Raw genomic sequence first — 12482 nt, forward strand, 5'->3', positions numbered from 1 at the left:
CTTCAAAGGTTACGTTGGAGGCACATTCACTTACCTAGCTCCCTCTCCCGCGGCGCCCACGTCTCCTTTCTTTAATTGCCTTGGGAGCGACATCAACTTTACAACCTCTCTCCTTCGACTTCAATCTTCTCGACTCTCTGCACCCTAAGCGAATGGCCACTGGCCCTTTTTGCGCTCCCCCATGAGCTCCCTCAAATTTGTAGTGTCCTCACTTGAGGCCATTGCCTCGTCCAAGGATGCTCAGCGCAACAAGCAACTGGCCGACTCTACTACCAAAGCACTTGACGCCATCAAAGAACAGGACCAGCTTCCTGACCCCGAGATCGTTTTCGCTCCTCTACAGCTAGCCTCACGGTCCACAAATGTCCAGCTTACTACGACCGCACTCGATTGCATCGGCAAGCTCATCTCATACTCGTACTTTTCCGTTCCAAGTAACCCCCCCGAGGGAACCGAAGAGGGTGCCGAACCTGTCCCTCCCCTGATCGAGCGAGCGATTGATACGATATGCAATTGCTTCCAAGGCGAAACAACTGCTGTTGAGATCCAGCTTCAGATTGTCAAGTCCCTACTTGCCGCCGTTCTCAATGATAAAATCGTCGTTCATGGCGCTGGTCTCCTCAAGGCCGTCCGCCAAGTGTATAATGTCTTTTTGTTGTCGCGGAGCACGGCCAACCAGCAGGTTGCTCAAGGGACCTTGACCCAGATGGTCGGTACCGTTTTTGAACGAGTCAAGACGAGATTACATATGAAGGAGGCTCGCCTGAACCTGGAGCATCTCAAGAATGGAGCTAGCAATGCCACGTTCGACCAGGCCGATACCCCCAACTGTGCCAATGACAGTAACGACCGCGACGAATCACCATCTGAGCACTCCGAAGCTGTGAATGCATCGACCGAACCTCCCGAGAGTGGCGCTAAGCTTACATTGAAAGATCTCGAGCATCGCAAGAGCTTCGATGACTCGAACCTGGGCGACGGCCCTACCATGGTAACGAGACTTCAACCCGAGCGCAGGGAAACAGGTACCCCGGTCTCTGATCAGGCTGGCCAGGAGTCTTCACCTCCGGAGGATGGCGAGGTGTTGGACGCCGAGGACGAGGTCTACATCCGTGATGCTTACCTCGTCTTTCGATCCTTTTGCAACCTGTCAACCAAGGTTCTGCCGCCTGATCAGCTTTACGACGTTCGTGGCCAGCCAATGCGCTCCAAACTCATTTCTCTTCACCTCATTCACACCCTTCTTAACAACAACATTGCAGTTTTCACCTCTCCCTTTTGTACTATCAAGAATTCAAAAAGCGGCGAGCCTACGAGTTTTCTTCAGGCTATCAAGTTCTATCTTTGTCTGAGTATAACCCGCAACGGTGCCAGCTCTGTGGATCGAATATTCAGTGTTAGCAGCGAGATCTTCTGGCTGATGATCAAATATATGCGCGCCGACTTCAAGGTAAGACTGATACATGCGCATAAAAGATGAGATGACTTACAAGGATGACAGAAAGAAATCGAGGTATTCTTGAATGAAATCTACTTAGCACTGCTTGCGCGAAGGACTGCGCCTCTTTCTCAAAAGCTGCAGTTTGTTACAATTCTGAACAGATTATGCGCTGATCCTAAAGCGCTTGTTGAAATTTACCTTAATTACGACTGTGATCAGACAGTCGATAATATTTACCAAACTATCATCGAAGACCTATCAAAGTTCTCCACCACTCCGCTTACTATTACTACAATCAACGAACAAGTCTATGAAGAGATGCGACTGAAGACAACACCTGCGAGCGAGTGGCAGCTCAAGGCAACACTCCCGCCCCCTCTGACCGTTGCTCATATTGCTCCTCATCAGGAAGCCGAACCTGACTATCCTAAAGAGTATGCAATCAAGCGCCTATCTATCGAAGCTTTAGTTGAGACTTTACGATCAATGGTGAACTGGTCGGCACCTATACGAGGTGATCCAGAACCTCCACGTTCCGAAAACCACGATCCCAAGGCTTCTCTCGATCTTCGACCGTCAATTGATCCAAGCATCAATGACAGCATCTCTCGTGTCGAAACTCCTCTGCCACCATCAACCCCTATATTGGAGGATGACCCGGATCAGCTGGAGAAGGAAAAAGCAAGGAAGACGGCGCTGATGAAAGGAATTAACCAATTCAATTTCAAGCCGAAGAAGGGTATCCAGATGCTTCTGCGTGATGGTTTCATCCCAAGCGACAGCCCGAAGGATATTGCCGAGTTTTTGATAAAGGAGGACAAGCTCGATAAGGCCCAAATCGGCGAGTACCTGGGTGAAGGTGACCAAAAGAACATTGACATCATGCACGCATTTGTCGATACCATGGAGTTTGCCAAGAGGAGATTTGTTGATTCTTTGCGCCAATTCCTCCAGTCCTTCCGCCTGCCCGGTGAAGCTCAGAAGATCGATCGATTCATGCTGAAATTTGCGGAGCGTTACGTTCTCGGAAACCCAAATGCCTTTGCCAATGCAGACACTGCATACGTGCTGGCCTATTCAGTCATCTTGCTCAACACTGACTTGCATAGCGTCAAGATCGCCAAGCGCATGAGCAAGGAGGAGTTTATCAAGAACAACCGCGGTATTAACGACAATGCTGATTTACCCGATGACTATCTCCTCGGCATCTATGACGAAATCGCCGCCAACGAGATCGTCCTGAAGAGTGAACGTGACGCTGCCGCAGCGGCTGGCAATACTCCCGCCCCATCAACCGGTATCGCTGCTGGTCTTGGCCAAGCTCTCTCTAACGTGGGCCGTGATTTGCAGCGTGAGGCCTATATGCAACAATCTGAGGAAATTGCTCTGCGTTCTGAGCAGCTCTTCAAGGATCTGTTCAAGAGCCAACGCCGCAAAGCTGGCACAAAGTACATACTTGCAACGTCGTTCAAGCATGTCAGCCCCATGTTTAACGTCACCTGGATGTCTATCTTCTCTACACTCTCAAGCCAGATCCAGAAGTCTCACAATCTTGAAGTCAACAAGCTGTGCCTAGAGGGTATGAAGCTCGCCACTCAAATTGCTTGCCTCTTTGATCTATCTACACCCAGGGAGGCTTTCATGTCGGCTTTGAAAAACACGACGAACTTGAACAACCCACAAGAAATGTTGGCCAAGAATATTGAAGCACTCAAGGTCGTTCTCGAGCTAGGACAGACTGAGGGCAACGTCCTTCGTGAGTCATGGAAGGACATCTTGATGTGTATCAGCCAGCTCGATCGACTTCAACTCATCTCCGGTGGAGTCGACGAGAGTGCTGTGCCTGATGTGTCCAAAGCTCGTTTCCTGCCACCGCAGAGGTCAGAAACCTCTGATTCTCGCTCTTCATCAAACTCCAAGAAAACCACACGGGCCAGAGCAGGAACTGCATCCAAGGGCTTCTCCACCGAGATTGCCCTGGAGAGTCGGTCAGATGAGGTGATTCGCAGCGTCGACCGCATCTTCACCAATACAGCAACGCTTACTGGCGAGTCCATGGTTTACTTTGCCAGAGCTTTGACAGAAGTCAGTTGGGATGAGATCAAGGTGTCTGGTTCCAACGACTCACCTCGTACATACAGCTTGCAAAAGATTGTCGAAATCAGCTATTACAACATGAACCGTGTGAGATTCGAATGGAGCAACGTTTGGGAGGTTTTTGGTGAGCACTTCAACCGTGTTGGATGCCACAATAACATGAACATTGTGTTCTTCGCTCTCGATTCTCTACGCCAGCTGTCAATGAGATTCATGGAGATCGAAGAGCTGGCTGGTTTCAAGTTCCAGAAAGATTTCCTGAAGCCTTTTGAGCATGTCCTTGCCAATTCACACAATGTGACTGTCAAAGATATGGTTCTCAGATGTCTGATACAAATGATTCAGGCCCGTGGAGATAATATCCGATCAGGCTGGCGGACCATGTTTGGTGTTTTCACAGTTGCTGCTCGTGATCCTCATGAGAGCATTGTCAATTTGGCCTACGAAAACGTCAACCAGGTGTACAAAACCAAGTTTGGAGTCGTTATTTCCCAGGGCGCCTTTACCGATCTGATCGTATGTTTGACGGAGTTCTCCAAGAACCTCAAGTTTCAGAAGAAGAGCTTGGCAGCATTGGAACTATTGAAATCTCTGATTCCTACTATGCTCAAGACACCCGAATGTCCATTGTCGCAAAAATACAACAATATCCCACCTCCAGATGGAGCCATACAGAATTCCGAAAAGCGATCCAGATCAAACACATCTGTTGAGGAGGGTTACTGGTTCCCTGTTCTCTTCGCCTTCCATGACGTTCTCATGACTGGAGAAGACTTGGAAGTGCGATCAAATGCTTTGGAATACTTCTTTGAGACTCTGCTCAAGTATGGTGGCACTTTCCCGTCAGAGTTCTGGGATATCCTATGGCGCCAACAACTCTATCCTATTTTCATGGTGTTGAGGTCTCGGCCAGAGATGTCTAATGTTCTCAATCACGAGGAATTGTCAGTATGGCTATCAACCACTATGATCCAGGCTTTGCGGAACATGATCACTCTCTTCACACATTACTTTGATGCCCTGGAATACATGTTGGACAGATTCCTGGAGCTCCTGGCGCTTTGTATCTGTCAGGAGAATGACACAATTTCGCGAATCGGAAGCAATTGCCTTCAACAGCTGATCCTCAAGAATGTTACCAAGTTCAAACCCGAACATTGGAATAAGCTTGTTGGTGCTTTCGTCGAGCTCTTTGAGCGAACTACCGCGTACCAACTCTTCACTGCCACTGCAATCAACAACACGGCTTCCATATCACCGCCACCAAATGGCCTCGAGTTCTCGTCAACTGCTTCGGCAACCACGCCTATGGATGAGACATCCCTCAAAATCAACGGCAAAGAGGAGTTGGAAGATGATCACAGTGTTCCACCCCCTTCAGCTGAAGATGAGCTCCAGACACCGACGGCTGACGCCCCCCATATCGCCCTCGAAGAGTTTAAACCATCTTCCAACCTTCAGCAACAGCCTGTAGTGGTTACAGCGGCTCGAAGACGATTCTTCAACCGAATTATCTCTCGTTGTGTGTTGCAGCTCTTGATGATCGAAACGGTCAATGAGTTGTTCAGCAACGACACTGTCTACGCACATATTCCCTCCGCAGAACTTCTTCGACTCATGACTCTACTCAAGCGGTCTTTTCAGTTTGCCCGCCGCTTTAACGAGGACAAGGAATTGCGCATGCGACTCTGGCGTGAGGGTTTCATGAAGCAGCCTCCCAACCTTCTGAAGCAAGAGAGTGGCTCGGCAGCCACTTACATCTCTATTCTGTTCCGTATGTTTGCGGATAATGCGCCTGAGCGACTGGAGAGCCGGCCTGCTGTGGAGGACGCGTTAGTGCCCCTTTGCAAGGATATTGTTCACGGATACACTACTCTTGAAGAGGAGAGCCAGCATCGCAATATCGTTGCATGGCGGCCCGTTGTCGTCGATGTTTTAGAAGGCTTTGTCACATTCCCTGAGGATGCTTTCAAGAAACACATCCCCGATTTCTATCCCCTTGCGGTTGAACTTCTCACCAAGGACCTTACCGCAGATTTGCGATCATCACTCCTCCTAGTCCTGCGACGAGTTGGAGAGGTTGGCCTAGGTATCGAGGGCATGACACAAGCAGGACAACGGCGAGACAGCGAAGCTAGCAGAGCTACGGCAGAACCGGTTGGCGACCGAGAGGCGGACGCAAGGAGAATGCTTTAGGATGAGCGTCCTCCACGGTTATTGACGGCGAGGAGAAGCAGGGCGTTGGATGGATTATTAGAGAATGTTGGTTTTCATGATGTTGTTCTAGTTGCCCCGGGCTATCCCATGCGGCGATAGGCCAGCCTGGGAATTTGTATTATGAATTGTATCGGGATGTGACAATATACATGTATGTATTCAAACCCATCCCATCAGTGCTGGTCATCATTTGATTGTGGGCATTAAGAGCTGAGAATAACTCGACAAATTCATACTAAATTTAGTACAAGATCAATCTAAAGTTAAGGCAAGTATTTCATTATACACTGTATGAAATCTACCCTACAAACGTCAGGAGATAAAGGTTTGGTATCTCTTTATTGATATGTTGATCTCCAGTACTTAGGTAGGACAACTAGCCTCTCCTTGCTTCTATATTCTTTCTTTCTTTTGTTCCTAAGCTCCGTCGAGATCAAACTGCACCTAGTCGAGGATTCGACTGATGTAACCAGCCAATGGTTCTGCCTCCTCCTGTATGGTCCGATCTGGAAGCGTCCTCAACGCCTGCTTCAGTTCCTGATCTTGTGAAGTCGCCGCCTTGACAACATTTCGCACAATAGCATCCTTATCCGCCGAATCTCCTGCAATTCTCATGATGCTCACGAATGATTCGTAAAAAACGATGAGAGTTTGATGCATGAGCACATCGCTTGTGTCCACCATGTTCAGCGCTGCCCATTGAAGTAGTCCATGCCCGATGGACTCATTGGCGTACTCGGGAAGAGGGAACAGGTCTGGGAATGGGGATATGGCCATGGCGCGTGGATGAAGCGCGGTAAGACGGGGAATGAGTCGAAGAAGGCGATCTTGAGCAAAAGTTGCTTGGCGGTTGATGATCGCAGGACGGCATAGTGAGACGATGAGTTCGAGGTAATGGCGATCCCATATCACGAGACGCCAGAGACTGGCGTGGCCAGGAATGCGGCGCTTGATGAGCTGTGTTTCTGGTGGGCTGGTACCATTCACGCCGTTGGACATGGTTGTTTCAGGAATGACGTCGCAATCCGTCTCTAGCAAACTGCCCAGCACTCTAGTAGATCGTCCACCGACATCTGCATCCGGAGAGCTCAGCCATATCCGAAGGAGTTCCTCGACGACCTCGGGCAACGAAGCCAGGGAATCAACCTCTGCAGGACTGGAGGCAGCCTTCTGAATGATGTTGAGAGCAAGTAAATTTGCGCCAGGAAGCGGTGATTGGAGAGCAGAAACAAGAGACTCTGCACCGCCGAGTGATAGACACTGTGTGAAGGAGAAGGGAGAAAGAAGCTTGGTGGTCAGAGAGAAGACGACGCTGAGGCTTGTAGGATCTTGAGTGGTGGTTTCGAGGAGAGACATAAGCGGAGGGAGCAGAGTTGGCTGAATGATAGGGATGTTTGAAGCTGTAGTCAGTCAGCGCCTAGAGCATCTGAGTTGTGGATGAGTACCTATTTACGTGTGAGTTGAAGCTCAACATCATCAAAGAGCTTGTTATTGAGTGGTGCCGATTCGTTTCCTGGCTCATGAAGTTCAGTGAGATGTGCCAATAATTCTGCCAGGCCAGTGACAGGAGCGCTGTCGCTGTTCTGGGGCACGACTCGCTCAGACATATTTTCTTTGTATGGTGTCAATGAATACACAGCGAGGTTGGCAAGAGTTGATTGTCGTTGTAGTGAAATGTCCGTGTAGGCGATTGCAGTGGATGTAAGCTGCAGGTTCACTGAGGGGTACGTAGTCTAGGGAGCCTGAAGGGAACACCACGTAACATATCGACCGCTGAGAGATGCGTCTAGCATTTCTGTGGTTGTAAATCGAGTTGCAAACACTTGATGTACTGCAAATACATTTATGTTTTCATCCTCTAGCATAGGTTGTTGCTTCTGTAGAATAAAATGCAGTCATGCTCGTCAACTACCTATATACAATCATCAACGGCTGCTCAGCGGGGCATCGTCATGGCGGAGAAATTCCGCCCTCTCTTTTTTCTGCCCGGCGCATTCTTCTAGAACTTAACTTACACCCCGCAAAAAATCATTCTGCGTCAAACCTCAATCGCGAATAGTAACGTCAGCTCTATCGCTACAATCACAGTCAGCCCTACCCGACCCGTCATATAAATATCCCCTCGGCCTTTGAATCGGCTCTGAAACCTCGATAGAACCACCACATTCCACGTGCGCACTCCAATGTCTCGAGGTGGTCGAGGAGGTGGCCGTGGTGGACGCGGCGGCGGTAGAGGTGGAAGGCCTAATGTGCCCTGGGACACAGGCGATGAACCTGATGCGAGACCATCTGAGCTATTTCCCGTATGTCCTTGTCTTCTGTGCTCTATCTCTATCTCAAAGCCCAAGAATTGTGACTCAGTGTGACACATCGCTGACTTGCAAACAGCCATACCTCGTCCCTACTCCCCGAGAACTCGCCTCGCACGAAAAAGCAGCTGTACAACATTATCTTCTACTACGGCATCAAGTCCACGCCTCTCCTCTATACACGTCCAAACGCACAGCTCTCAATGACCCAACAGCACCCCGGAAACACTACGGCCAGGCACAGAAGAATGCCCGCTTCGGCATCAAGAGCAAGGCCTCCCTAGACCCCTTTACCGCCGTGCCTACCTACTCCCATAAGTTCGTTCGCGAGGAGCGTGCTCTTCCAGATTGGTCCAACCGTCCAGTGTGTCGCGAGCTCTTCCCCATGGAACTCTACGAAACCATCGACGCTGCATCTGCCAACGATGGTGGCCTTCCTGGCGGTTTCAAGCGCCGGAAGTTGGAGCTCAGTAGCGTTAGCGCGCTTCCTAGTGCCGAGGAAGCTTTTGGTATGGGAGGTGATGGCGAAGACGAGATGCAGGGCCGTAATCTCCTTGAACGGTTACAGGCGCTCAAGGAAGAAGAAGGCGACGAAGCTGGAGATCTTGAAGATGAAGAAGGCATGGAAGAGGAAGAGCAGGATGAAGTTTACGACGATGAAGATGCGGGCGATTATGATGCCGAGAATTACTTTGATGGTGGTGACGAGTTTGATGACTATGGCGATGATGGCGGCGATGGAGAAGGGACTTACTAGTTGGTCGCCAATTGCTTTCACAAGGATAACAAAAAAGAGTATTTTGGAGAGGGCGCAGCGATCATTTGTATATGTATATATATATCACGGCATAGCATTGGTTTGATACCCAAGTCCGCGATCTTCGTGGTCGTGGCAGATAATGAACTTGACATATTTGGATCAACCCTGCGATGTTGGTCTCGTATCCCTACGAAGCTCAAAGCATTGAAATGTCTAAGAGAATTTGGGTATCTTAAGATATTCCTCGAACTTCCCCCTTCGGTTCTCAATGGCATCGGCAGCTTTTTCTTTTGTCGAGTAATATTCATACATGTCGTAAGGTTGTATCCTCACTAAATATTCTGCTACAGTTGACAACCCCGTATCCTGCGCTTCGCCCAAATAATGCTTCTATGGCCCTTTGTCTTCAAACATGGAACGGACTCTTGCAATGTCCAACAGACTGGTATTACCGCAGCGCATCCCTCTCCTCATCATTTATGCCGCCGTCTTCTACGCATTCATGCCCATGGCGTACACTCCACTGTCCACAATCCCAGCCTGGAGGCGCGATAGCCGTTCTCGAGTGTCGGCAATCTGTCCGGCCTGGGCAACAATCGCACTTCCCGTATCCCTGAGCGCCAATAAAACCTCGTTCAGTTGATCCTGGACCACTACGCTGCCTGCGCTACGGTCGCGTAGAGCTCGGATCTGCTCATAAAGGCCGTTCTCGACACCAGGCATATCTCGCTCAATATCGCCGCGATATTCATCGAGACGAGCCTTGTACTTTTCAATATCGTCACAAATACGGTTGAAGTAGGTGATCAGATCTTGGGCATCCGCATGTGTCGAAGCAGCATCTGCGCCCCCGGAATCAGCAGCTGGAGCCTGGCTGGCGAAAAGACCTGTTTGGTGATAGTGTGTCGGGAGTTTGAGGTTATCGGCGCCTCGGAAGCATAGTCGGGCATCAGCGGCGTTCTTTCGGGTCTGGTCCTGGAGAGCCTTGACGGTCTGAATATCGTTGTTGAGGGCAACTTGAACAGTTCGGAACTTTGACTCGACAAACTTTACGTCTAAGCCCAGTTGCTCAATATCCTTCTCGTGCTGGGGCATGAACTCGCCAATCTCGTCTCGCATCTTGATAACTCGTTGGATACCCAAGTCCAGCAACGCGATTTCATCTTGTACGGGCTTAGCGAGGTCATCGAAGCGGGTACGGGGACGGATGCTGTCGTAGTTGATTTGAACGGCTGAGACTTGGTTTGTGGATTGGCCTAGGGTGTTGTTCTGCTGAGTCTGTGTTTGGCCACTGCTGAAAATTAGTGACTGTCATGACAAGGAGCGCCGAGTAACTCACAACAGACTGGTACCTGTAGCGGGCTTCGCCTGAGATTGGCCGAAAAGGCCTCCTGTGTTGCTTTGTGTATTTGTTGCTGTGGATTGGCCAAACAGACCTGTGCCTGTTTGTTGAGGCTGCTGAGTTTGATTTTGGGTAGATTGGCCGAAGAGGCTGGTGCCAGTTGTTGTAGGTTGCGCAGTGGTTCCTAAATTTCCCCAGTGAGCTCCTGGTATTTGCGGCGTCTAACCAAACAGAGCAGTTCCAATCTGCTACTGACCTTGTTGTTGAGTGTTGTTGGTGGCAGTGTTGCCAAAGAGCCCAGTGCCTGTGGCCTGCGTCTGTTGAGTGTTTGTTGCGCCGGCAGCGCCAAAGAGACCACCGCCAGCTGCGGGCGTAGTTGTTGTCGCTGTCGTCGACTGTCCAAATAGACCGCCTGTTGCAGGCTTTTGCGCAGCGTTGCCAAAGAGAGACATGGTTCCTGTTGCGCCTGGCGCTGTTGTTGTGTTGGCGGTGGGCGTAGAGGTGGTAGAAGAACCGAAGAGACTACCAGCAGCGGAGGGCTTAGAAGCGGCGGTTCCGCTATAGAATTGATTGAGTGCGCCGGTTAGCAAGAAGAGGCCGACGAGGTTGTAGAAGAGAGGAATGTAACGAGCTGAGTTAGGATGGGTAGTGCTGAGCTGGGTGGATATGATGGATGGTGAATGATTGTTTTGTTAGAGGGTGGAGCTTACAAGGCGTTAGCAGCACCAGTGTTGATGCTTAAACCACCTGCTGGGCCGCTTGCTGAACGGATCAATGACATACTAAGGGCGCAAACAAAGCCCTTTGATTGAATGCGACAGTGGCTACAAAGTTAATTTCACGCGATCTGCCCGTGTTTTGACGCTGCGACACGACAAAAAAGTCTCCAAGCTTCTTGGAGAAGATGGCGCTTGGACCATTTTGGTCCCCGGTGAGGCTCGGTGAGTCCCCTTGGAGCTACGGTGAGTCGAGTTCCGGAGAAATGCGGCGCCGAGCGACCAATAGCTGCTTTATTGTGAGAGCTTGAGCTTGACGTCTTTGTACTTACATATCAACTCTCGATATTGACCAATTCTAGCCGCAACTACTTAATTTTACACTTGCCAACCCCTTATTTCCAGAATCGCAAAGATGGATATCGACGACGACGATGATTTTTATGTGCCAGATGAGCCAAAGACCGAGACCGCAGCTCCAGAGGATAAGAAGCCAAAAGCAGATGATTTAGAAGAAGGCGAAGAAGAGGACGAGGGTGCTGCTATGGATGAGGATGATGACTCTGATGAGGATGACTCGGTATGCGATCTGTGACACGTCTAGTATACAGCAACTGACAAAAGATTCTTAGGACATCGACATCATCACAGAGCGCAGAGATGGCACAAAACCAGCACCACCACAGTACGCTACACCTTCAGACGCCGGTTCTCGACGTTACTAACCGGCTTTTCTAACTTCAGACAGTCCAAATATAGTGACATTCGAAACATCCCCCAAAGAACAGCTTCAAGCGATGTGCCAACACAACCTGCGCCAGCACGGAAGGACTCCGAATCACGACCATCGGTTAACGTTGCTGCGCCAAGCGCCGACAAGACATCTGCTGCAGCATCTAAATCAACAATCGACGTCAACGTAAACCCGATTCACCCTGGGACGGGAAAGTCTATCACCCAGGTCAACATTGACGAAGGTTGATAACACTGCCAATTGTTGTCGCGCAAATGCTAACGTGAGCAATTCAAGACCTCCCAGACAGCGACAAGCCATGGCGGAAACCCGGCACCGATATCAGCGACTACTTCAACTACGGCTTCGATGAGTTTACATGGGCGCTTTACGCTTCCAAGCAAGAGACCGTTCGGGGAGAATTCGGAGCCGATGTCTTTGCCCAAAACAACAAGAAGATGATGGAAGACTTCAACATGATGATGATGGGGGGTATGGGTATGCCAGGAGCCGGCAACGCGGGTGCTCAGCAAGGGGGAATGCCTGGTGGAATGGACGGTATGCCTCCTGAAATGCAGGCCATGATGCAGCAGATGATGGCATCAGGTATGGACCCGAGCCAAATGGATCCCAGTCAGATGAACGCCATGTTCTCTGGTATGCAAAATGCTGGAGGAGCGGGTGCACAAGGAGCACAGGGTGGCCAAGGGGGTAACTTTGGCGGTGGTTTCGGTGGCAATCAAGGTGGTTTTGGGTATGATCAAAATATGTCTGGAGGCGGAGGCGGAGGCGGCGGCCGGGGAGGATTCGGCGGTCGCGGACGTCGTGGGAGATGGTAATCGCCTCTCTCCGAAGCCGCCCCTTTCT

The 12482-nt window shown here is 50.2% G+C and overlaps 5 protein-coding genes across 5 annotated transcripts; 3 read left to right on the forward strand and 2 right to left on the reverse strand.

The window, feature by feature from the left end:
* Positions 1-181: 181 nt before the first annotated feature.
* On the forward strand, positions 182-5734 carry FMAN_12645 (uncharacterized protein; the record flags this gene model as incomplete). Its single annotated transcript, XM_041823110.1, has 2 exons — positions 182-1450; positions 1502-5734. The coding sequence occupies 2 exons, from the start codon at positions 182-184 to the stop codon at positions 5732-5734; spliced, it is 5502 nt and encodes a 1833-aa protein (XP_041688724.1).
* A 465-nt stretch (positions 5735-6199) lies between these two features.
* Positions 6200-7362, reverse strand: FMAN_12646 (uncharacterized protein; the record flags this gene model as incomplete). Its single annotated transcript, XM_041823112.1, has 2 exons — positions 6200-7155; positions 7209-7362. The coding sequence occupies 2 exons, from the start codon at positions 7360-7362 to the stop codon at positions 6200-6202; spliced, it is 1110 nt and encodes a 369-aa protein (XP_041688725.1).
* A 576-nt stretch (positions 7363-7938) lies between these two features.
* On the forward strand, positions 7939-8821 carry FMAN_12647 (uncharacterized protein; the record flags this gene model as incomplete). Its single annotated transcript, XM_041823113.1, has 2 exons — positions 7939-8058; positions 8144-8821. 2 exons carry the CDS (start codon positions 7939-7941, stop codon positions 8819-8821), a joined length of 798 nt encoding a protein of 265 aa, XP_041688726.1.
* A 495-nt stretch (positions 8822-9316) lies between these two features.
* On the reverse strand, positions 9317-10947 carry FMAN_12648 (uncharacterized protein; the record flags this gene model as incomplete). The annotated part of the gene is made up of 4 exons (XM_041823114.1): positions 9317-10115; positions 10164-10350; positions 10423-10817; positions 10877-10947. 4 exons carry the CDS (start codon positions 10945-10947, stop codon positions 9317-9319), a joined length of 1452 nt encoding a protein of 483 aa, XP_041688727.1.
* A 350-nt stretch (positions 10948-11297) lies between these two features.
* FMAN_12649 (uncharacterized protein) lies at positions 11298-12454 on the forward strand (the record flags this gene model as incomplete). Its single annotated transcript, XM_041823115.1, has 4 exons — positions 11298-11462; positions 11515-11567; positions 11627-11859; positions 11913-12454. 4 exons carry the CDS (start codon positions 11298-11300, stop codon positions 12452-12454), a joined length of 993 nt encoding a protein of 330 aa, XP_041688728.1.
* Between the last annotated feature and the right edge of the window lie 28 nt (positions 12455-12482).

This window comes from Fusarium mangiferae, assembly GCF_900044065.1.
Source record: "Fusarium mangiferae strain MRC7560 genome assembly, contig: FMAN_scaffold015, whole genome shotgun sequence".
Taxonomy (NCBI): Eukaryota; Fungi; Ascomycota; class Sordariomycetes; order Hypocreales; family Nectriaceae; genus Fusarium; species Fusarium mangiferae.